The sequence below is a fragment of the Scyliorhinus canicula genome, chromosome 8, assembly GCF_902713615.1.
Source record: "Scyliorhinus canicula chromosome 8, sScyCan1.1, whole genome shotgun sequence".
In the NCBI taxonomy this organism is placed as follows: Eukaryota; Metazoa; Chordata; class Chondrichthyes; order Carcharhiniformes; family Scyliorhinidae; genus Scyliorhinus; species Scyliorhinus canicula.
In genome coordinates this window covers 53,115,179-53,141,003 of record NC_052153.1, presented here as the reverse complement: position 1 = coordinate 53,141,003, position 25,825 = coordinate 53,115,179, and the positions used below count along the sequence as shown (strand labels likewise).

The window sequence follows — 25,825 nt, the reverse complement described above, 5'->3', positions numbered from 1 at the left end:
CTCCCTTGGGCTGGACCCTTTATACCCGTCTCTGATGTTGCCCTCTAGTGATGCTGTGGCTGTTACATCTGTCAGTAGTCCCTGGTGTATGTGCAGATGTAGATGTACAGATCACTACACCGACGGAGTATTTTGCCACGATGTTGGCTATTGGGGGAGGGAGACGATCCCTCCCGAGATGAACTGGATCGGGCTCAGCAGTCGTGGAGGCCTCTACCAAAGGCGAGTGAGCGGGCTGCCTTCAGCTGGGTGAAGAAGGCACTGTACATCAGCAAGGTGCAGTGCGGCATAGTATATCCAGCTAAATTGAGGGTGACCTACAAATCCAAGCACTTTTATTTTGGGACGGCAGAAGCAGCGGAGGAGTTTGCGAAGGCAGGACTGTGGCAGAATTGAGAAATAGTCGTGACCGATGTAGCCTCATGTAACTTTATTTTTTCACTGCGTGTTAGTGTATGTACTAAATGAGCCAACATTGTATATATTTGGACAAGGGAAGAGATGGGACTTTCATTTGCAATGATGGTTCTTTGGGGCTTGGGTAAAGGGTATTTCTTGGTTTACCTGGGACCGGGCAAGGGGGAAGGAGACCCGGGCGGGGGCCTCCATGAAACCGGGCAGTGAATGGGAGTGAGGTGGGGGGGAGGAGCTACGGCCATTTGAGCCTGGTAGAACAGGTTTCGGTGAGTCTAGCCGGGGTGAGTCAAGAGGAAGTGGAGGGGAGGAGTCGGGGGGGGGGGGGGGGGGGGGGGGGCATCCATAATTGATAGATGTCATTTACAGTACTCTTTCAGGTATTGGATGGCGTTGAATATTAGGTGGGGTGGACTGTATAGGTCAATGGTGACCCATATGCCATTCCTGATTCCTTTTTCTTTTTTGCCTTTCCTACCCAGCTTGGGAGGGTTTGTTTTATTTGATGCTTCTGTTGTCAGGTGGCTGTTGTTTTGGGGGGTGGTGGGAGGATGGGATCGTTGTTGATGATAAAGGGGATTGACATTGTATTCGTTACTGTTTACAGTTTGTTGGTGGGGTGTAAATTCTGAAGATAATGAGAAAATGCAGAATAAAAATATTTATAAAAGAAAAATGTAATCAGTTTAGGATTTTTGTTCTTGTTTTGTTTGGGGATGGGTGAGTGGAATGAGGTGCGGTCTTTGATCGCCTTTTGGCTGATTTATTGTTCATTTGGGTTGTGGGACTGTTGGGAGGCAGGGTGGGGTGGAAAGGGTAGACTACTGACGGTGACTAAATATTTGTCTTTGTTCTGGTCGTATGGGTTTGGTGGTCATCTTGGATTGTAAATATAGATAAATACGGTATACCAAATTTCAGCATGTTACAATTAAGCTGTGTTCATTTTGCAGGTTCGCTTTCTGTCTGATCTTGTGAACTGCCATGTGATTGCTGCTCCTTCAATGGTGGCAATGTTTGAAAACTTTGCCAACGTAACACAGGAAGAAGATGTGCCACAGGTAAGAAGCCAAATATGTTTTTATGGGTATTTTACATTTCTTTTACTGTACTCTTAGGTGACTGGACATAGGCAAAATGTCCTTCTTGTTCATAATATGTCCTGCTTGTCAAGACAGGCTGTGGGCCTGGACAACATCCCCAGAGTAAAACTAAAGGCTTGTGATCTAGAACTAGTCTCTCTCCTCTCTCCAAGCCTGCAAGCTGATCTTTACAATGGCAACTTTGCACCCTTCACTATTGCACTGTGAATCACATCAGCCTGTATTATAGGAACGGCATTTGGGTCAGAGCCTATTCTGCCATTCAAACAGATCATGGTTGATCATCTACCTCTACTCCATTTTCCACCACTATTCCCATATGTTATTACTATACAGAAATCTATTCATGTCTATTTTGAACATGCTCAGTGATTGAGCTTCCACAGCCTTCTGGGGTAGATAATTCCAAACATTCACCACGCTGAGTAAAGACATTCTTCCTGGTCTCAGTCTTAAATGGCCTACCCCTTATTCTGAGACTGTGGCCCTGGTTATAGACTCGCCAGCCAGGGGAAACATCCCATCTGCATCTACCCTGCCACACCCTGAAGAATTTTATAAATTTAAATGAGATCACTTCTATTCTTCAAAATTCTAGAGAATATGGGCCCAGTTTCATCGATCTCTCTTCATAAAACAATCCTGCCATCCCAGGATTAGTCTGGTGAAACTTGTTGCACTCCCTTAATTATACCCTTCCTTAGATAAGAAAACCAATAAAGTACACAATTCTCCAGGTACTGTCTCATCAAGGCTGTATATAATTGTAGCGGCATCTTACTCCTGTACACAAATTCCCTTGTAATGAAGGCCAACATATCATTTGCCTTCTGAATTATTAAAAAAATTTTTTTAGAGTACCCAAATATTTTCTTTTCCAATTAAGGGCAATTTAGTGTGGCCAATCCACCTAACCTGCACATCTTTGGGTTGTGGGGGTGAAACCCACGCTAACATGGGGAGAATGTGCAAACTCCGCACAAACAGTGACCCAGGGCCGGGATTCAAACCCAGTTCATCAGCACCGTCGGCTGCAGTGCTAACCCCTGTGTCACGTGTCACCCTAGTCCGAATTGTTTATTGCGTCTTAATGCATCCGAGTAGAAATGCCGATGTGGTTATTGTTTTGAGTCAAATTCTCTTAATTTGTAACTAAGAGGGAGGTTTAAAGTGCAAATGTTTAGAACCTGACATTCTCAACACTTTCTGGGGCTTTGGAGACTCTCAGTTTGTCCACCGTTGGCGCACGGGCTGCTTCTATTGTCTCTTAAGTCTGCATCCCTGGGCTAATGCACGGTTAAACCCCACCCCACTTGACCCAGAGTCACAACACAATTGAAATTAACAAATTAATTCTTGGAAAATACCCAAAGTCTTTGGTCTCTGGCTGCCCAATAACTACAGTCACCAATTAATTCTTCCAATTAAACATAATTAATTAAACACAATTAATTATTATTAAGAACAATAACAATAAGTAAATAGGCAGCAAATACAACTGGTTAACACGTACCTAATTCCTAACCCCCCCCCCCCCTCTCTTTAGATATATAGATGCATAGATACATAGAAGATAGGAGCAGGAGGAGGCCTTTTGCCCTTCGAGCCTGCTCCTCCATTCATCACGATCATGTCTGATCATCCAACTCAATAGCCTAATCCTGCTTTCTCCCCATAGCCTTTGATCCCATTCTCCCCCAGTCCTATATTCAACTGTCTGTTGAATATATTCAAAGTTTTAGCATCAACTACTTCCACAGGCTCACCACTCTGTGTGAAGAAGTGTCTCCTTATCTCTGTCCGAAATGGTTTACCCTGAATCCTCAGGCTGTGACCCCTGGTTCTGGACACACCTATCATTGGTAACATCTTCCCTGCATCTACCTGCATCTAGTCCTGTTAGAATTTTATAAGTTTCTATGAGGATGTCTTCCAGTACACCTTTCTTCAGTCTAGACCTTCATTTGGAGGCTTTTGCTTTTAGTCTGTAATGGTTTTCACTGTAGATTCATTCAGGTCTCAAAACATCTTTGTGGGTTCAGAAAAGAAGTTAGGCAGCATTTCTGGAGAAAGAGAGAGAGATATACAGCAGCTCGCAGCTTCTTCTCTCTGTGTCCAGGACGTTCCTGGGTTCTCTGCAAACCATCCCACACAGGTATGACCCAATCACCACCTGTCACCGAGCAGAATATGGCCTTTGGCCAATTCATTGGCCACCAGCCAGCCAATCGAACCGAATCCCTCCGATCTCTCGGTTGTCAGAAAGTCTGAGTTCTGCTGTTCAAAAGCTAAATCTCCAATAGCATAGTGTACTATTTTGCAACATTTGAGTTCCTCACTTCCCTCTGCTTGATTTAAAGGTATATGTCCATTAAATGGATCAAAATGATTCACGGCTCCAGGGTCCCAGGTTCGATTCCCGGCTTGGGTCACTCTCTGTGCGGAGTCTGCACATCCTCCCCGTGTGTGCGTGGGTTTCCTCCGGGTGCTTCGGTTTCCTCCCACAGTCCAAAGATGTGCAGGTTAGGTGGATTGGCCATGATAAATTGCCCTTAGTGTCCAAAATTGCCCTTAGTGTTGGGTGGGGTTACTGGGTTAGGGGATAGGGTGGAGGTGTTGACCTCGGGGTAGGGTGCTCTTTCCAAGAGCCGAGTTGCCTCGATGGGCCGAGTGACCTCCTTCTGCACTGTAAATTCTAGGATAATCTATGATAATCTAAAAAGAAATGGAAAATAAGGGCCCTTACAACACGAAGCATTTCCTTCCTAGTAAAACAATTTGTGCCTCCTTTAATCTCAAACCACCCAGACTCTGTCAGGCAGACTTCAAAACAGTTCCAATTACCATCTTTTTATCTGAAATTGAAGACACAGCCCTAAAAGTTAACAATCTTATAAACCTCAATTGTATGAACTTAAAGGTATTCTAGTTAGTTTATGTTGTTATTTTGCGCTGAAAATGTTTTCAAATGTTTGACATTTTAATTTTCACTGTGCTGTAGGTACGCTGTGACTGGTATGTGAATGCAGTACTCTCTTCTCTGCCCTGGGTTGGAAAGGAGCTGTATGAGAAAAAGGATGTGGAAATGGATCGAATTCTATTGCAGATCGAAAGTTTTCTGAAGTAAGAGTTTACTCTTTTTAAAAAAAAAAATCAATCTCTTAATTCCTTTCTAGCTCTTAGAAGAGCTAGCAATTTTGAGAATAATACATAGAACAGTACAGCACAGAACAGGCCCTTCGGCCCTCGATGTTGTGCCGAGCTTTGTCTGAAACCAAGATCAAGCTATCCCACTCCCTGTCATTCTGGTGTGCTCCATGTGCCTATCCAATAACCGCTTGATAGTTCCTAAATAGTCCGACACCACTATCACAGTACGCAGTCCATTCCACACCCTAACCACTCTCTGAGTAAAGAACCTACCTCGGACATCCTTCCTATATCTCCCACCCCGAACCTTGTAGTTATATTTAAATTTATGTGATTGTATCTAATCCTTTAAGCTGTATTTACATTATAGTTGTAATGGTGCAAAGGCTCTTTGCATCAGTGCTGATATTATAGTGCAAAACCTTGAGTCAAGGCTCTTCACTCTATAGTAAAGCAGGAGAGATTCTCTGGAGAAAAGAGTTAAGTCTCATTCTGCTTTGATGCAGTCACGCTGGGTTCTGACAATGGGTTTACATTCATCTTCCTAAGAGCCAGCGCAAAGTGAAACTGTTTTGTGCCAATGTTATAGCTTGCTGAGAATGCAACCGTAGGTAGGTAGACAAATTAGTAACCAAGAAATTAAGTATTTTAAAGATTGTATCTGCAAAACTAAAGTTTAAGCATTAAATTAGTTTTGGGTTTGCTTGCAGCTCAATGCTAACTTTTCTTTGTATACACACCTCACTTGCTGTAATAAGTTTAGATCCTGTTTTCCTTTTTCATGAGTGATATCCTAAGGTTCAAATATGACTTTCAGAGCATGGCGTTTTGAAAGATTGTGCAAGGATTAATGCTTGCATTCCAATATGTTTCTGAAGCCTTTCAATTAATTTCTGAAGCTATTGTCAGGCATGGGTTTCAAGCCCAGCAGTCTTTGACTGAGGTCTGCATAGCATAGCAAGTGGTATATTCAATATTTTGAGCCATGAGATTTGCTTTAATTAGAAGAAATTAAAGTAGCAATGATGGCCTGTTAGATTCATCTTTTGTCCAAGCTGGTGCCAAACTCTTTGATTATAAATCAATAACTTGGCTTCCCTGTGCTCCTTGCTTTGGTTCTGCAGTACCTCCCTCCACAATTCTCCCTCCCCTAATGTATTTTTCTTTATCATGCAATGTAACAGTCATTCCTTTTTTGTTAACATCACAGCTCACCACTCTTCCTCTCAAGGAGGGGTGCAAAGCCGAGGCCACTTCATTGCCCTATCGACAGATGTAAGTACTGCAACTTGGGAGTCATGGGCAGTGCACGGTCCGGAACACATTTCCATATGATTGAACTCCCCTATACAATTGGGATTCCCTCTGCATACTGCAGTGGGACTGATTAATCGTTCAAATTGAAAACTTGCACCCCTGGACACCAATAAATTGAATACCCACTTAGGATATTTTTCCGTTCCAAATTTTGGAGAAGGGCTTGCAAAAACAGGCTGGGGAGCACAGAATGAGTTTCAGCAGCCTTTGAGACTGCTTGTGGTTATGTGGTAGATACAAGAATTCCATAAGCTGTGTTTACCCCCTTTCAAGCTTACTTCCCTTTTGAGTGATGACCAATAGTGAGATAAAGTTCATTACCAATGGGTTACTCGCCCAAATATAAGCCCCTCTTGTGAAAGTCACCAGGCTGCTTGATTGTTGGCATGCCAGAACTCAGTTTAATTCTCTTTTTGTTTGTTACTCATCTACACGGCCGTTGCATTCTGATCAGGACTCCGGCTGCACTTTTATTTTTATTGTTTTCCTTTCCAAAATTCAACGACTGTGAACTTCACTGCCGTTATCTCACCACTGTCCTGACTACAAGCAGCTAGTTCAGACCAGGACAGAGACTTCCTGGTGTAGATTTAATTTTAAAACATTTCAATGAGATGAATTGCTGTACATTTGTGCCTCTTATCCTGGGAGTGCTCACTGCAGCTACACCTTATACCCTCGCTTTTAAATAGCTGCTTAGAGCTGTGTTATTGTACAGAGAAGTCTACTTTCCTCCTGCCAAGTGACAGCAGACAACAGCATCTACCAGCCTGGTAAACTGGAATCAATCTAGTATTCCCATTTTGGCACCTACTGTGCAGGAAATGAGCATGTTCAAGTTTTTTTTAAACTAAGTGCATTCTACTGTTACCATTTGGAGGGAATTTTGACATGTATTTGAAAAGGTACTCTGAAACCATTGATTCTAATCCCTTTTGATCATGTCATGAGGGAAGATGCATCATTAAGTATTTGTTTAATGGATTCAAATCTGGATTAGTCTGCAACATTAACATTTTAATCTCTTACTTTTGTGAGCATACGAACATATGAATTAGGAGCTGGAGCAGGCTGCTCAGGCCCATGCGCCTGCTCTGTCATTCAGTAAGACCATGACTGTTCTGATTGTAACCGTAACTCCACATTCATGCCTAACCTTGATAATCTATCTACCTTTGCCTTAAAATATTCAAAAACTCTGCCTTTTGAGAAAGAAAGTTCCAAAGACTCAAGGCCCTCAGAGGAAAATTCTCCTCATCATTGTCTCAAATGGCCAACCCCTCATTTTTAGAAGATGACCCCCTTGTTCTAGAATCTCGCACAAGAGGAAACATCCCTCTGCATCCACCTTGTGAAGACCCACCAGAATCTTCTAAGTTTTAGTCAAGTTGCCTCTTATTCTTCTAAACTTCAGCAGATACTGGCTTCGCCTGTCCAACCTTTCCTCATAAGACAACCTGTCCATTCCACATATTAGCCTTGTAAACCTTCTCCTGACTGCTTCCTTCCTTAAATAAGGAGATCAATACTGTACACAGTATTCCAGACCGTTGCCCACTCACTTAACCTATCTATATCCCTTTGTAGCCTCCTCGAGACCTCATGTAGGAACCATACTTTTGGTCCCTTTGTCCAAGTTATTAATATAAATTGTAAATAGTCTCCGCACTGTGGCACACCACTTGTTGCATTTTGCCAGCCAGAAAAAGACACATTTAGTTTCCTGTTAGCTTCTGCAAATGGGATGTTCATTCTTTCAATATATTGTTTAATCTCAGTAACTGGAAAAATTGCTGATAATTCTAATATTTGCATACTTTGGTTTGACTGGTCTTACTGGAATTTCAGTTAGATCTCGGGGTTTGCTCACTCTTGTTTCACCTGACATCTTAACAATTGAATAAGGTTCTCTCTTGCTCTTTCTAGCAAAGGATAGTTGGAAAATGTTGTTATAAGGTAACGAGTGTTTTAATTCTGTGATGCTGGAAATTGTTTTAACTCTCTCAGCAAACATACAGACAATTGGGTTAGGCTATTTGACCCTCAAACCTACTCTGCCATTTAAAAAGATCATGACTGATTTGATTACAGACCCCCCTGTCTATCCCCGATACCTTTGATTCCCTTGATATCCTAAAGGAGTAATGGGGCAAACCTTCAGGCTCATAGGTGAACGGGGGTAGAAAGTGGATTGTCCTATCTAGGTTTGAAGTTGTGACTTTATGTAATGGTTTAACTTGATAATTGTGGGGGACTTAGGGTGATGACATGCTGGGTGGCTCCTGCTAGAGCTTTCGGTTTTAGCCCTTTTCGCCCAGATTTTGGGGAGAATTTTGCATGATTGATTGTTCAAAAAGTTGCGGCAACCAAAGGACATCGAAATCCCAGAAAAAGAATCCGGGAAGAAAGGGTGCGAGTGATAGTCTGCCGGCGAGCATTGTGGGGAGTCCAGTGGGAGCAAAGATGACGAGAGCAAGCTCACCGGGTAGGGCGCCACCCATAACATTGGATAAGGGGGCCAAAGTGATGGGAGAGTTTGAGCGACTGTTTTCCGAGCACTTCGACAGGCATCGAATGGAGATGATGGCCTAGCTCGAGGAGTGGGTGGATGAAACTCTTGACCCGATAAAAGAGGCTTTGGCAAAGACATCGACGGTGGTGTGGGAGTAAGTACTGTTGTTGAGGGGGTGGAGGAGGCATTGTCGTGGCACAGCGACCAGTTCACCTCGATGAGTGAGGAGCTGTGGAGGGCGGTGGAGAGTAACAAAGGACTGAGAGCTAGGTTGGCGGACCTGGAAATTTGTTGGAATTTGTTTCTTCTTGGTTTGAGGGGTTGTGTTGGGGGTTTGGAAGGTCTGGATGTGGGGAGCCTTTATGTAAGTTTTCTTTTTGGATATTTGGCTGGGGTTCTGGCAGGGGTTGGCTAGTGAATGGGAGCGAGATGGGAGGCGGAGGGTCCAGGGTCATTGGAACCTTTGTGGACAGGTTTCAATGGGTCTGGCATGTATGAATGGTGGGGGGATGGGACAAAACTGGGAGAAGTGGCTTCTAGAGGAAGTGGCTGGGGGGCTTCTGAGAAGGGAGGAGGGATAGGTGACTGAGGTGGCTAAGGGTAGGGCTGTGTCTTGCAGCTCAAGGGGGCCAGGAGTAGCGGTTATAGGAGAGGGAGGGGGTGAGAGGCCCCCCCCCCCCCCCCCCCCCCCCCCCCCCCCCCCCCCGTCCGTTTGGTAATGTGGAATGTGCGATGGCTTGGGGGGGGGCAGTGAAATGGGTGAGAGTTTTTTCGCATTAGAAGAGCTTGAAAACTAGCGTGGTGCTGTTGCAAGAGGCTCATCAGAGGGTGAAGGATCGGGTAAGGCTTTGGAAGGGGTGGGTGAGTCAGATGTTGCACTCGGGCCTTGATAGTAGGGCCCAGGGAATGGGGTAGCGATATTGGTGGGCATGAGAGTGAGGTTTCAGATACAGAAGGTGGTGGCTGACCAGGGGTGAGGTACGTTAATAGTAGTGGGTGTTTGGGAGGGGTGGTTTATGGTGCAGGGTTGCCGTGTATGTCCCAAACTGTAAGTAGGATTATGAAGAAGATGTTGACTTAGCGAGACCAGTACATAATATATATTCAAGGATTTACTTTCTTATTATGGGGAGCGCACTGTATTGGATGAATGTGATCCTGGGAAGGGGGCAGGCACAGAGACCTGCGTGGAGGTTGGATGTGGGGCTGTTGGCAGACTCGAGCTTTTATGCAAAGGTGGAAAGATGATTGAGGTTTCGCCATGAGTGGTGTGGGAGCCATTGAAGGCGTAAGGGATGAGATCATCTTGTTTAAGGCTCTGGTGGACAGGGAGGCAAGAGACGAGCGGCAGCGGATGGTTGAGGAAATTTTCGAGATGGATGGAAAGTATGTGGAGGATCCTACACCAGATCTTCTGGGGTGGAGTAAGGAATTACAGGCAAAGTATGAACGTCTGTCCACAGGAAAAGCGATTCAGCACTAATGGCTGACGAAGGGGTTGTGTGGTGAAGGACAGCCACTTGCTGGCAGACCAGCTTCACTGGCAGGCGGCTGTGAGAGATTGTTTGGCTTCAGGATTTCGTGGTGCCACTGGAGCAGGTGAACAAGGCATTTGAGGAGTTTTATGAAAAGTTGTATAGGTCAGAGCCTCGGGAGGATGTGTCAGTCATGAGACAGTCATGTGTCCCCATAACCCAGTAACCCCACCCAACAATAAGGGCAATTTATCACGGCTCCGTAAATTGGATTTTACGAGTCTGATGGGTAGGGTCAAGGCGGATTAAGTGAGATGGGATAGTCTTCCACTATTGTTGGCAGGCCGGATGCAGGTGGTTAAAATGAATATTTTGCTGTGGTTTTTATTTTTATTTCCCTGCCTACCGGTCTTTTTGTGGAAAACGTTTTTTATGGCGTTGGAACGGATAATTTTGTTGATTGTGTGGGCAGATAAGGTGGCAAGGATTAAGAGGTGCTTCAGAAAAGGCGACAGTATTATTATTAGGCTGCAATTGCGGAGAAGGTGTGGAGTTGGAGCAGGGAACCAGAGACTTTGTGGGTGAGAATGGAGGCAGGCTCTTGTACAGGGTTGCAGGTGCTGGCAACGGCACCGTTCCCATTTTCCCCAGGGGAATATTCGGTGAGTCCGGTGGTGGTGCTCACGTTGCAAATGTGGAGGCAAATTCGGCAACACTTTAGGTTAGGGGCGGGGTCGAAGTTGATGCCGATCTGAGGGAGCTTTGGATTTGAGCTAGTGAAGATGGATAATAGGTTTCAGGGATGGGAGAAGCGAGTGGTGATTGACATGAAGGACTTATTTCTAGAAGGGAGGATTGTGAATTTGGAGGAGTAGGGAGAGAAATTTGGGATCCCACGAGGGGGAGGCTTTCAGATATATGCAGGTGAGGGATTTTGCGAGAAAGGTCTTTCTGAATTTTCCGGTGGCACCATCCTCCTCATTATTGGGGGAAGAAGAGTCATCTCAACGATCTATGGGAGGATTTTGGAGGTGGATATGACATCGTTGGAGGAGGTTAAGGCCAAGTTGGAGATGGTGCTGGAGGAGCAGTTGTAATGTGAGGTGTTGCAGAGGGTGAATGCCTTAACCTCTTGTGCAAGGCTGGGTTGATGCAGCTAAAGTTAGTACATAGTGTGCACCTGACGAAGTCGAGGATGAGTCGGTTGTTTGAAGGCGGGAAGGTACTTGTGAGCAGTGTGGGAGGGGCCCAACCAATCATGCGCATGTGTTCTGGTCCTGCCCCAAGTTGGAGAAATTTTGGAGGTCGTCCTTCAGCACCATGTTGGCCTTCTTGCATGTGGATTTGGAGCACAGTCCACTGTGAGCCATATTTGGGGTGTCGGACTTTCCGGAGCTGCAGATGGGAGCAGAGCCAGATGTTTTAGCCTGTGCTTTGCTGATCGCTCGCAGGTGGGTTCTGTTGAGGTAACGGGTAGTTGCACTAACCTGTGCCTCGGTGTGGCTGGGGAGACTGAGGGGTTCCACGAGATGGGGTTTGTTTGTACTACATTTCAAGGAGCTGGTCACCGTCAGCTGATCAGGTGGGAGCAAAGTGGGGTGTTTGGGTGAGGTTCTGACGGGGGTGTGTTGATTCTTCTTTGATATGTTGTGAATTTAAAATATTAAAATATCAAAAACTTGAATAAAAATATTTTCCCAAAAAAAGTAACTTATTGTATTTAAGTTAGGAAAACATAAGGGATTTATATTTGTATTAATAAACATTAGAAAGAAGGGATAGTTTTAAGTGTGTTTCATTTAATTTAATTTTCTGTGCCTGGAAGGGTAAAATCCTTAGTTAGATTCATGCTGGACAAATGTGTTTGTATGTGTGGGGGTGGTTTCAATCCCAACTGTGACCCTATTATGCTCAGAAAGGGCTACGTCATGAAGAGTATATAAACCAGCAGTGGTTGCTCCACAATTGAGGCCTTGTAAGGTAGAGAAGCTTTTAAGTTTTAGTTTAGCTGAATTTGAGACAGAAGGCCGCTCTCGCAGCTCTGCTGGCAACAGTTGGTTTTATAAGGCTAAAAAGGGAATGTCTCTCTCAGACTTGCTAGAAGAAAAGCCATACCAAGGAGTAAAGAAAATAATTGCCGGAAACCTAAAGTCCATCTAGTTAAGGAAACTAGAGAAATGACCAGATGTTAACGGAACTGGGAACCAGAACAAACGACTATTCAGTAAAGTCACAGAAAGTTGAAATGGCATTGGAACATGACAGGCAGAAGGATATTTGCAGTAATGCCAGTCTGTGTGATTGAAGGGACTTGTGTTAATAAGAGCATTTTTGCTGAAGTATTCCTTTCTATTCCCTGTTAATCTTAAAATCTGTGTGCATTTGTAAGCTATGGGATAAGTTAAGGAGTATTGTATAATCAACTTTTCATTTTTAATAAAATATTCTTGTTAAGGTTAATTAGCGGTCTCGTGACTCTGTTCTTCCATGTTTTATTTTTTTTAAAGTAAAAGTTACAATCTTTTGAGTCAGGGTTCTATTCTGGGATTTCCCGTTCAGTTATAACATCAACTGGGATTGTAACATTTTGCGCTCTTTAGGGTTATATGGGGCCTATTGAAGTACTTCTTTGGAGATGCATTGGAACCATTAGGACTATTTGTGTAATAGCAGGTTTGGTACAGAACTCTCTTCTAATACTATAATAAATTTGCATGTGGGGCCAAGACTTAAATTTGCTATTTTCTGAATCTGTTTGCAGGACACGCCAAAAGCATCATGTACCAATGCTGCAATGCTGGACTGTTGAGCAACCTCAAGTACAGGAAGAGGTGAGAAGGCGAATTGAAAGTCAACACTTTTTCTCTTAAGGAGCCTTGGGCATGAATTTTGTAAACCTAGTTCTGACATGTGGTTATGCCATGTGCAGTTGTCTGAGAAATGGTCTTCTTATTAAGTGACCTCCGACAAATACTGTTTGCTGCACCAATTGGAGGAACCTTGAGATAATTTGAACTCTCCTTTTCTCATTGGATGAGATGAAAAGCAGTTGATTATCACAAGGTCAAGTTGGGGAACATCCTCTTTGAAATGATACACAGAAATCATAAGCTCAGACTTTGCATTTAATCTTAGCTGAAGGATAAAATGGAAATTGGGAAAGTGTAAAGAGGGACTTTCACTCTTTTAAAAGAATGTTTTAACTGTTGAGAAATACTAACATTCTCCAACCTCAATCATTTAAAAATACCTATTTTAACTGCTCACCAGTATAGTTACAAGTGTCTTGCAATTCTTTATATTATTTCTATATTTTGCCATTTCTTTCTGTCCTGAATGCCTGAACTGTGGAAAAGTGGAATTGATGCTCCTCTCAATACTTTGGAAAGGAAGGAGACTGGGTTGCTAGAAATATGAGGTAGAGATGCCGGCGTTGGACTGGGGTGAGCACAGTAAGAAGTCTTACAACACCAGGTTAAAGTCCAACAGGTTTGTTTCAAACACGAGCTTTTGGAGCACTGAAACAAACCTGTTGGACTTTAACCTGGTGTTGTAAGACTTCTTACTAGAAATATGAGGAAAGATCAAAAGGGTCTAGAGGAGGTGAAAAACTAATGGCTACATGCAGTGACTTGTACCACAGTCCCTGCTTATTACTAAGCACTTTATTCTATATGTGATCATGTCTGGAGTTTATTCAAAGACCCTCTTATTTGTTGTTTTTTTTAAAATAATTTTTATTCGAATTTTTTGAAAAATATATATCAACAGAACAATAATAATAACAATAATAATAAACACCCCCAGCACCCGTAACAACGCATGTAACAAACCCCCCCAAACCCAATAAACAACAAAATAAATTAACAATAAGCAAATTAACTTAAACAATACCCCCCCCCCCCCCCCGGGTTGCTGCTGCTGACCTAGTTCCTTATCGTTGAGCTAGAAAGTCGAGGAAAGGCTGCCACCTCCTAAAGAACCCTTGTACCGACCCCCTCAGGGCAAATTTGACCCTCTCCAGCTTAATGAATCCCGGCATGTCATTGATCCAGGTCTCCACGCTCGGAGGTCTCGCATCTTTCCACTGCAGCAAATTCCTCCGCCGGGCTACTAGGGACGCAAAGGCCAAAACATCGGCCTCTTTCGCCTCCTGCACTCCCTGCTCCACCCCAACCCCAAATATCGCGAGTCCCCAGCCTGGCTTGACCCTGGACCCTACCACCCTCGACCGTCCTCGCCACCCCCTGCCAGAATTCCCCCAGTTCCGGGCATGCCCAAAACATTTGGACATGGTTCACTGGGCTCCCTGAACACCTAATGCACCTGTCCTCACCCCCAAAAAACTTGCTCATCCTCGTCCCGGACATATGAGCCCTGTGCAGTACCTTGAACTGGATGAGGCTAAGCCTCGCACATGAAGAGGAGGAGTTCACCCTCTCCAGGGCGTCCGCCCATGTCCCCTCCTCAATCTGCTCCCCCAGCTCCACTTCCCACTTAGCCTTCAGCTCCTCTACCGACGCAGCCTCCACCTCCTGACCCTTCCCATCCCCGACCCACACCCCCGAAAGCACCCTATCCCTTACCCCCCGTGGGGGCAGCGAAGGGAACCCCTCCACCTGCCGCCTAGCAAACGCCTTGACCTGAAGGTACCTGAACATATTCCCCGGGGCGAGCTCAAACTTCTCCTCCAGTTCACCCAGGCTCGCAAACCTCCCGTCAATGAACAGGTCTCCCAACTTCCTAATGCCCGCCCTGTGCCACCCCAGGAACCCGCCATCCTCTTATCTGTTGTTACATGTGAACCAGTACACTTTGTGGCAGATGGTGTAGTAACATGCTACACTTCAGGGCATTGGTCATAGGTACAAGGCTGCATAGAGAGGCTGCAGTTCCAGATGTGGTAATATAGGGAGAGGACAGTTGGATGGTTCTCCACAAATAAAATCAGGATGCAAATTATTAATGTCTTTGTGCTTTCTAGCACAGTTACAGGCCAGCCTTTGCAGGTGACAACAGGCAGATTATGTGGCCTACAAGAACTGAGGAAAGGGGAGAACATAACTCTTCACCCCCCCCCCCCCCCCCCCCCCCCCCCAAACAAAGGATGTGTAAATCGAGCTACATGGAGATTGCCACTTGTTGTAAACTGTAAAATTATTACTGAAATTATCCCAGGAAAGGGAAGTTGTGGGGTGGCAGTGGCATACTGGTATTGTTGGACTAGTAATCCAGAGACCCAGGATAATGCTCTGGAGACCTGGGTTCAAATCCCACCATGGCAGGTGATGGAATTTAAACTCGGTGAAATACCTGGAAATCAAAAGTCTAATGATGACCATGAAACCATTGTCGATTGTCGTAAAAACCCATCTGGTTCACTATTGTCCTTTAGGGCAGGAAATCTGACATCAATACCTGGTCTGGCATACACGTGACTCCAGACCCACAGCAATGTGGTTGACTCTTAACTACCCCCCTCAAGGGCAATTAGGGATGTGCAATAAATGTTGGCATAGCCTGCGACGATGAAAAAAATTTTTGGAAAATGGGCAGTTTAGGAAAATGGGGGATATCATGCAGTACCAATGTTTTGGCGGTAATCTAAAAATGATCTTACAATTTACTTGTGGCTAACATTGCTAGTGGGACTTGGTTACAGATTTAAACTATTGCCCCAAATTACTGCATGCTTTTTATGCATTATCTTCCCACATATTGCTGCTTTATACTACATTCATATATTTTGATCAGTGTAGAACAGTTTCAACAGCATTGGTTCATGCTGGCTAGTCGTGTGAATACATCCCTGGAGGCCCATTCTGGAACCATTTCAGAGCATATGATTCCCACAAGATCTAAGCTTCCTATTGATGGACATTGTGTTCTTATAATGTGTTTTTTTTAAAGTATAATACAAAATCTAATTCTTCAAGCATTTATGTTCTGGCTAAGGTCATTATGATCCTGCCAGAGGAGTAGTTATTGAGTTCAGTGTGCTGCTGCATTTGTATGCAAACTTGATAAGCCCCTTTCCAGGATATGTTGTTATGGCACAATTTCAGTGTCCGCTAACCAGTCTCTGATTGTCCACCCGTAGAACATAGAGCATACAGTGCAGAAGGAGGCCATTCGGCCCATCGAGTCGGCAATATTTTATTAAGTGGGTCGATGTAAAAGTAAAATATAACGAGCAGTAAAAATTACATTTCTATGTATTAAATAGAATAATGACTTTGGATATATTTGATATATTCCTTGGCAGTAACATCTTAACCTTGAGATGATGAGCAACTTGAGCTTTGCTCTTGCAGTTTATGGTGCCTTGTCGCAGACCATGGTTCCATGTGTGTAATACACATGGTTTAATCTTTCCCTTCAGAGAAGCATTTTAATGGGTTTTTAAAAAAAATTTAGTGTACCCAATTCATTTTATCCATAATAAAATATTTTATATTTTACACCGACGCACTTAAACCCTGACTTCCACCCTATCCCCGTAACCCAGTAACCCCATCTAACCTTTTTGGTCACCAAGGGCAATTTATCATGGCCAATCCACCTAACCTGCACGTCTTTGGACTGTGGGAGGAAACCGGAGCACCCAGAGGAAACCCACGCAGACACGGGGAGAGCGTGCAAACTCCGCACAGTGACCCAGCAGGGAATCGAACCTGGCACCCTGGCGCTGTGAAGCCACAGTGCTATCCACTTGTGCTACAGTGCTGCCTTCCTAAACTTCAGTTCATTTAAAACTAATGTATCTGTAGATTACCCATTCATCTATTACTCCTGTACTTGCTGACCTACATTGACTCCTGATCTCACAATGCGATTTAAAATTCTTGTCTCTAGTGGTTAAATTCCTTTGTCAGATTGTTCAGTGCTATCTGTTAACTTGCTACACCCTCCTGCACCATTTATACTGTCTCATTTTGACAATGATTTTAACCTTGTTTATAATTGTTAGAATAAATGCAATAGAAAAGTTTCAAAGTTGCAAATATTACATTTCAATGTATGAATGAATGACTGATCAAAGCCTAATTTATCACCATATTAAAGGACAATGATTTCTTTACAGTACTTGGACTGCCTTTGGGCCCAAATTCAGAAGATGAAAAAGGATCGTTGGCAGGAGAAACACATCTTAAGACCATACTTGGCTTTTGACAGCGTACTCTGTGAGGCGTTGCAACATAACTTGCCACCTTTCACCCCACCTCCTCACACAAAGGACTCCATGTATCCTGTGCCACGAGTCATTTTCAGGATGTTTGACTATACAGATGCCCCTGAGGTATGCAGTAATGTTCATTTTGGCTGAGTGGTCATCTAGTGATAAGTATTAGTTACTAAATGTTTTTTTTCCTCAAATCTGATTGTGCCTCTGTGACATACCTTGGGACTTCTTTCTATGTTAAACATATGCCATAAATACAAGACATTGGATATATAAATGCTAGGACAAACAAATTGGATATCAAAAACAGTAAATATTTAATATGTAATCAGCCACTCGCAACTCAAAAATGAATTGAATTTTCTGTTTCCCACTTCACGTAGATTCATTTCTTAGCTTGGTTAGAGTAATTGACTTTTAATGGTTAGTTTGAATGCGGACAATCTTACAAGCACTTAACTCAACCTTAAGGAAAGATAATTTGTCCTTTTTGTGACATGTAACAGTCTTCTCTCTCAAATCAAATTGATGGGGTTATTTCTGCGTAAGACACTGATTAATGGAGCCAGGATGTGCTGTCAAATTAATTGTTAGGAAATGATAGAGGGGGAAATGCAGCTGTTGCTCTGGTTCCTTGTTAATGTGCTACTTCAGTGATGGGTGCCATGGTTTAAGACAGACAACACCGATCTTGGATGGCAAAATATCATTGACTTGCAGTCCCTCATACACCAACTGTCCTATTTTGAATAGTCCCAATAATGTTACTGTTATTAGCTAGCTTGGTAAATTATTTCAAACAGAAGTCAGAAGCTTCACAGTATAGAAAGAAAGTGAACTTTGCCAATCCTGGCTCATTTGCCGTTATCTTTGCTTTCAGAACCAGTTTTGCTCTTTTCTGTGCTCTTGTTTTTTTTGTGGCACTGGAACCCAAACTGAAGATAGAATTCGAAGTGTAATTTTAACAGTACATTGTAAAATCTCAGTATAACTTGTGTGCTATATTATGGAAGTAGAAAAGTGATGGCAGGACTACAAGTAGCGAGATTGTGGCTCAGAATCAGAATGTCGTATACTTCCCCCATAGCACTTGACCCAATTCTCCTAACAGAGCCATCCATTTAGTCCCTATTGCCTGCTTTTTCTCTGTGCCCGTTTCAAATAAATATGCATTTCCCTTTTACAAACTGTTATCAAGGATGAGAAATGTCCATCGTTTGGCAGATTTCTGACACTGGTCCTTCAGAAATCCATTATTTTAAATATATGTTCTGCTCTTCGGGGCTGGTATGGGGCTTTTTTCTAAAGTCCCAATTAGATTTTATTCAAAATAAATAATTTGGAATACAAGATATCACATGGCTGCCATCTTCAAGGACAGTAAATGTTAAATCGTCAACACTGCCAGTCCTTTTCTTCGTGATCACAACTTTATTTTTTGCTTTGAGCCTTAGCTGATCTTTTTTTGTTGTGTTTTTTGGCAAACCGCATGTTTCTCAGGAACTTGGGATCATCTCCTTTCAGGGGTTCAAACCAATAAGACTTGGGCTTTTTGATCCCTGTCCTGTGCCACTTGCTGGGCTGATTGTGGTTGGTGTGATTCTTGGACTTGGCCATGACTCTTACCTGATCTCCTGCGGACTCCTCCTCCACCACCAGCAGCTAACCGAAAAAGAAAGGCCGGCTGCCAAGGAGGTCAGGATTTAGCGGGCAGTCCTGCTACGGGACTTTACAAAATCACAACTGTCAGAGCGGGGACTGACTGCAGAGTTGTGATTGGGGGAGCAACAAGCATGGGAGAGACAGAGCTGTTCCTCCAATCATAGATTATGTCTCTCCCACGCTGGCTTCGCCAACTCGTCCAATCACAGGTTGTCACATTTCAGCTTTTGCTGCTCCAGAAACAGAATCTAGACTGGAGGAGCAGCAAGGATGGGAGAGGGGAACCCGCCTTAAACACCCACCCCTGTATAGTGTACAGATGTAAAATTCTATAAAAATAATCATCTTATAATAGCTATTATTGCTGGCTGAACATTTGACTCTAGCAAACCAAAGTGTGTTCTTTGATAGACAAATCCAAATTCCTAAAATTATTTGAATTCATCGAGGACTTGGCTTTAATTTGAAGGGGGAGATTGAATTTAAGGGGTGGTTTGTGCATGTACCAGGAGCACTCTTGTGTAATTGCATAGTATCTTTACAGTAGTTGTCTCCTTTATCCGCCCCCTTCCCGCTTTCACTATTTCAAAATATGGAGTGAACTGTTGTCAGTACTCTTATTGTGCTCACCCCAGTCCAACGCCGGCAACTTCACATCATGTTGTCAGTAAATTATATTATGCTTAAATATGACATTTAGGTGCAAAAATCTCAGTGCAAGCATAATAGCCTAACTTTCCAATAATTTTAAACTTCTCAATTGGATAATTGGATCTTTTGTGAGGTGTAAGTAACTACTGATCTCGTGGTACTTTTACAATTGCATCCATTTGAAGTGGCCTTGGCCTAGAAATATTTGCGTTTCACCACATTATAAAAAAGTGCTATAAATTTCCAGTAAACTGGGCACTGCTTGTAATAAATGGCTTGTGGAACTAGATGATCTTCACCCCTCCTCCTTTTGTATTTATGGCCTTTTCTCTGCTCCTAGATAAAAACAGAGTATTTCCTTTGCAGTTGTTATATCTGGTAAATTTAACTTTTCATGATTAACAAGTGAAGATCGTCTTGCTGTCAGCAAAGGATTTATAATTTTAATTTAATCCTTTGCCATGGATACATTTGGGACAATCTCACAGGATACATGGTCTTTCTAACCTTTTGCAGTGATTGACTTTCCTTGGTAAAAATTCTTTGGGCAGGAGTTTCCTCCAGGTGTGCTATTTGCCTAAATGGGCTAAAACAGCACAGAAGATTTGGGAATTTTAAGCACAAATTATGTTCAGGTCATTCATAATTCTTCAATCTATGTGCGCTGGTTTAAAAAATTCTCACTTGAGGGTCGGTCCCACCCACAATACTGGCCACATCTCCTGATTGAATGAATTGGATTTCTGAAGGACCGGTGTCAGAAATCTGCCAAACGATGGACATTTCTCATCCTTGATAACAGTTTGTAAAAGGGAAATGCATATTTATTTGAAAATTGTCAATTCACCCGATGTGCTTACATTTAAAATACATATGTCACTTGTGTCCAGGTATACTGTCTGATTCCAGGCACGAATTGCAACACTGATGGTGTTGCATTTTGCCTGACTTCACTCATTTAAAATTGTCTTTTTGAATTATTCTTTTAACTTCTTAGTTTTATTTTGTTTACTATACTAGTTTTGTATACTTAAAATCTTGCCATTGATCATTTCTGCCATTGGATTGCTTCCATTATTGGAATATATTACTTTGTAGTCAATCTTGATAGACTGAAATGTGTCGGGGATGCAAAATACTTTCTATCTGTTGAAGCTGATCAGTTTGTAGGTTTGCAGTTTTATTGACCATAGAACATAGAACAATACAGCACAGAACAGGCCCTTCGGCCCACGATGTTGTGCCGAACCATAGAACATTACAGCGCAGTACAGGCCCTTCGGCCCTCGATATTGCGCCGACCTGTGAAACCCCTCTAAAGCCCATCTACACTATTCCCTTATCGTCCATATGCCTATCCAATGACTATTTGAATGCGTTTAGTGTTGGTGAGTCCACTACTGTTGCAGGCAGGGCATTCCACGCAATTACTACTCTCTGAGCCCATCTAGACTATTCCCTTATCGTCCATATGCCTATCCAATGACCATTTGAATGCGTTTAGTGTTGGCGAGTCCACTACTGTTGCAGGCAGGGCATTCCACGCCCTTGCTACTCTCTTTGAGTAAAGAACCTACCTCTGACATCTGTCCTATATCTATCTCCCCTCACCATCCGAGGAAAAAGGCTCTCAATGACCACCCTATCTAACCCTCTGATCATCTTGTATGCATCAATTAAGTCACTTCTTAACCTTCTCTCTAACGAAAACAGCCTCAAGTCCCTCAGCCTTTCCTCGTAAGATCTTCCCTCCATACCAGGCAACATCCTGGTAAATCTCCTCTGTACCCTTTCCAATGCTTCCACATCCTTCCTATAATGCGGCGACCAGAATTGCATGCAATACTCCAAATGCGGCCGCACCAGAGTTTTGCACAACTGCAACATGACCTCAAGGCTCTGAAACTCAATTCCTCTACCAATAAAAGCTAACACACCGTACACCTTCTTAACAACCCTCTCAACCTGGGTGGCAACTTTCAGGGATCTATGGACATAGACACCGAGATCTCTTTGCTCATCCACAACACCAAGAATCTTACCATTAGCCCAGTACTCTGTCTTCCTGTTATTCCTTCCAAAATGAATCACCTCACACTTTTCTGCATTAAACTCCATTTGCCACCTGTCAGCCCAGCTCTGCAGCTTATCTATGTCCCTCTGTAACTTGTAACATCCTTCTGCACTGTCCACAACTCCACCGACTTTAGTGTCATCTGCAAATTTACTCACCCATCCTTCTACGCCCTCCTCCAGATCATTTATTAAAATGACAAACAGTAGCTGCCCCAAAACAGATCCTTGTGGTACACCACTAGTAACTGGACACCAGTCTGAACATTTCCCATCAACCACCACCCTTTGTCTTCTATCAGCTAGCCAATTTCTGATCCAAACTGCTAAATCACCCTGAATCCCATGCCTCTGTATTTTCTGCAATAGCCTACCATGGGGAACGTTATCAAACGCATTACTGAAATCCATATACACCACATCAACTGCTTTACCCTCATCCACCTATTTGGTCACCACCTCGAAGAACTGAATAAGGTTTGTGAGGCACGACCTACCCTTCACAAAACCATGTTGACTATCTCTAATCAAATTATTCCTTTCCAGATGATTATGCATCCTATCTCTTATAAACTTTTCCAAGACTTTTCCCACAACAGAAGTAAGGCTCACTGGTCTATAGTTACCGTGGTTATCTCTACTCCCCTTCTTGAACAAGGGGACAACATTTGCTATCCTCCAGTCTTCTGGCACTATTCCTGGAGACAAAGATGACTTAAAGATTAAAACCAAAGGCTCAGCAATATCCTCCCTAGCTTCCCAGAGAATCCTAGGATAAATCCCATCCGGCCCAGGGTACTTATCTATTTTAACACTTTCCAGAATCGCTAACACCACCTCCTTGTGTACCTCAAGCCCTTCTAGTCTAGTAGCCTGTATTTCAGTATTCTCCTCGACAACGTTGTCTTTGTCTTCTTCCTGAACATTTAAGACCATGAATTGTCTTAATCTTCTAGTTATAGTTTCAGGTACCATATTTTATTGACAGTTGGTTGTCTTTATTTCTTTTGGTTATAAGGACACTGAACATTTAAGATAAATTTGACACCTAAACTATTATCTCTTCTTTTAGGGCCCAGTAATGCCTGGTAGTCACTCTGTTGAGAGATATGTAATTGAGGAGAATCTGCAATACATCATCAAATCTCATTGGAAGGAAAGAAAGACATGGTAACGTCTGCTTTGTTTCAGTACTGCAGTAACATTTTATTGGGGGGGGGGGGGGGGGGGGGGGTATATTATCAGATTAAATTTAAGTTTTGTGTAAGCATATGGTTGTGTGTGTGTATATAAATTACCATAAATATAGTTAACAATTAGAAATGCTGGAAATAGCTAGTATTTTTAAAAATTCCTTCCTGGCATATGAACGCCACTGGCAAGGCCACAATTTGTTGCTCATACTAATTACCATCAAGAAGGTGGTGGAAGTAGCTGCAGTGCATCTTGTAGATGGAACATCCCCCACCTTTTCTCAAACTCCCCTGCTGAGCCTATTAACTTGTACGTTATCTTCTCTAACTGCAGGAAGTCATACAGATCACCCAACCATGCCGCTACCCCCGGTGGCGATGCCGCCGGCCACTCCAGCAAGATTTGCTGCCATGCAATCAGAGAGGCGAAGGCCACGGCATCGGCCTTCCTCCTCTCCATGAGCTCTGGCTTCTCTGAAACCCCAAATATCGCCATCAAAGATTCCGGGTCCACCTCCTCCTCCACTACCCTGGCTAAGACCGCGAACACTCCCGCCTAGAATTTTCCCAATTTTTCGCAACCCCAAAACATGTGCTTGATTCGCTGGCCCCCACCCACACACACTCTCGCACTCTTGCTACCCCTTGAAAGAACCCACTCATTCTCGCCCGAGTCATATGCACCTGTACACCACCTTAAACTGTATCAGGCTCATCCTTGCACAAGAGGAGGTCCCGTTTACCCGTGGCAGTGCCTTACTCGATAGTCCCCAATTGATCTCCCTTCCCAACTCCGCTTCCCATTTCTCTTTGATCTTCACCTCCCTGCTCCCCAGCCACTTGTATATATCAACAATTCTTCCCTCCCCTTCCACATCCGGAGCAGTAGTCGCTCCAGCAGGGTGTATCCTGGCAACCTAGCAAACCCCCTCCAGACCTTTCACGCAAAATCCCTAAACTGCAGGTACCTGAACTCACTCCCCATCGGCAGCTCTACCCTCTCCCTTAGCTCCTCCAGACTGGTGAACCCTTCCCCTAAATAAAAATAGCCGCAGCATTTGTATGGTTGGTTCAGATTAGTTTGTGGTCAACGGTAATCCCAAGGATATTGATAGTCGGGGAATTCAACAATATAAATGCCATTGAATGTGAAGGGACAATGGTAAGATTTGCCCTTGTTGAAGAGGGTTATTCCCTGACACTTAAAGGATGTTAATATCACTTGCTATTTATTAGCCAAAGCCTGAATGTTGTTCAGGTCTTGTTGCATATGGACATAGACATGCTTCAGTATCTGAAGAGTCGCAAATGGGACTGAACACTTTGCAAATACCAGTGAACATTCTGATCTTATGATGGAGGGAAGGTTACTGTTGAAGCAGCCGAATTTGATAAGGAAATGGGAAGAGAAAGCAAAAATTCTTAAAATAATTTGTGGGTTTGTCTGCTAACTATTGGGACCTCGATCAATTTAAGTTGCCGTTGGCAATGGTCCTTTATCTTAAGATTGTTCTTTAACGTTTAGTGATTGATCTTGGTATTGAAATTGCAGACTTGATGAAGTATGTTAAGACTGAATTGTTAAATTTGGTCTGTGAAAGAATGTAAACTCTTCATTTTCTGGGGGCCACTGACATATTTCAGCTTCATAGTCGAGATTCTGAATGTAATTCTGTGACATTTGTAATTTACATTTCTATTGTTTTGCCTTAAATTCCCTTGGCTGATTTTCTTCTCTCTGACAGTGCTGCACAGCTGCTTAGCTATCCTGGAAAAAACAAGATTCCTCTGAATTACCATATAGTGGAGGTGTGTTCCTTTTTAATGAAAGTTGGTAACTCACATTTTATCTTACTGGAGACTTGATTCCAAAGTATAGAAAATTAGACCGATAGAAGTGAAGTTAAAAATATTTTTTTTTAAATTCACTTTACTGAACTAGAGATTGTGTGAGCTGTTCAAGATAAGCTATATGTTAGAAAGAAACCTTTCCAATGACCTAATGCTGGATAAAGCCTCAGACATGCTGAATGTATGCTGATTCGTTGCTGAAAGAAAAACCCAAGAGATTTAAGGTACAGTGGAAGGAGGGGCACAAAATTGGTTAAAAGGACAGAAAGCAGAGAACTGTTGTTTATTGAACTGTAGCGAAGTGTGCTGTTGTATTCCCAGTGTTTGGTTTTGGGATCACTGCTCTTTTTGACATAAATTAATGAACTGGACTTGTATATACAGTACATTAAAGTTTGCAAATACCACAACTGTAGTTATAAATGAGGAGGATAGTATCAGACTAAACAGCACATTTTCATCAAAGAGAGCTGAAGTAGGCACACAAATCTTTGAAGGCAGCAGACAAGCAGAGAAGGCTGTTTTTTTTTTTTTAAAGCATATGGATTCTCGGCTTTATTAATAGAGGAATAGAGTACAACAATGAGGAGGCTATGCTAAATCTTTATGAATCATTGATTAAACCTCAGCAGGAGTATTATTTTCAAATCTGGCCACCACACTTTTAGGAAGGACATACAGTGTGGTCTTGGAGAGGATGCAGAAGAGATTTACCAGAATGATACTAAAGATGGAAGACTTAAGTTCTGTGGGATGGCTTGAGAAACTGGTGTTCTCCTTGGAACCGAGAAGCTAAAGAGGCAATTTGAAAGTGATGTTTAAAATCATGGAAGAGTCATGGTCAAATAAGGAAAAACTATATCCTGTGACAGAAGGGTCAGTAACCAGATGAAACACATTTAAAGTGATTGACAAAAGAAGCCGGGGTCACATGAGGAAATCTCTCTTTTTATGCTGAGGTATTGTGATCTGGAATGCCGTGCCTGAAAGGTGCAGGAAGAGGATTCAAAGTAACTTTCTAAAGGGGATTGGATGAATTTCTAAATGAAAGCAATTGCAGTGTTAATAGGGAAGGAGGAAGGGAGTGGGACTGGTGGATAGCTCTACCAAAGAGCCACAATGAGCTAAATGGTCTCCGACTGTCCTCTACATTCTATTCTATAGTTTATATTCAGACCATATTTTAATAGTGTTAGGTTTTAGGAAGAGATTCCCCTAGTTCCTTCAGCATGATTTTGTTT

The 25,825-nt window shown here is 43.0% G+C and overlaps 2 protein-coding genes across 4 annotated transcripts in view; one reads left to right on the top strand and one right to left on the bottom strand.

Annotated features, from left to right (window-relative positions):
- LOC119970257 (nuclear cap-binding protein subunit 1) overlaps positions 1-25,825 on the top strand; it is a 106,801-nt gene that overhangs the window by 31,763 nt on the left and 49,213 nt on the right. For 2 of the 3 annotated variants that reach the window (XM_038804581.1, XM_038804582.1), the window contains exons 5-10: positions 1,368-1,475; positions 4,519-4,640; positions 12,733-12,802; positions 17,056-17,271; positions 22,613-22,710; positions 24,479-24,542. In XM_038804581.1, the coding sequence (XP_038660509.1) occupies positions 1,368-1,475; positions 4,519-4,640; positions 12,733-12,802; positions 17,056-17,271; positions 22,613-22,710; positions 24,479-24,542 (678 nt within the window). Of the gene's footprint in view, positions 1-1,367; positions 1,476-4,518; positions 4,641-5,886; positions 5,943-12,732; positions 12,803-17,055; positions 17,272-22,612; positions 22,711-24,478; positions 24,543-25,825 lie in introns of those variants that run through there. The other variant, XM_038804583.1, reaches the window with a different exon arrangement.
- Positions 18,586-18,787, bottom strand: LOC119970260 (60S ribosomal protein L29-like). Its single transcript, XM_038804586.1, has one exon. The coding sequence runs from the start codon at positions 18,769-18,771 to the stop codon at positions 18,586-18,588; it is 186 nt and encodes a 61-aa protein (XP_038660514.1). The 5' UTR covers positions 18,772-18,787.

Bases quoted from the DNA above. Each gene is read 5' to 3' on its own strand.
- LOC119970260 (XM_038804586.1), bottom strand. From the start codon at position 18,771: ATGGCCAAGTCCAAGAATCACACCAACCACAATCAGCCCAGCAAGTGG.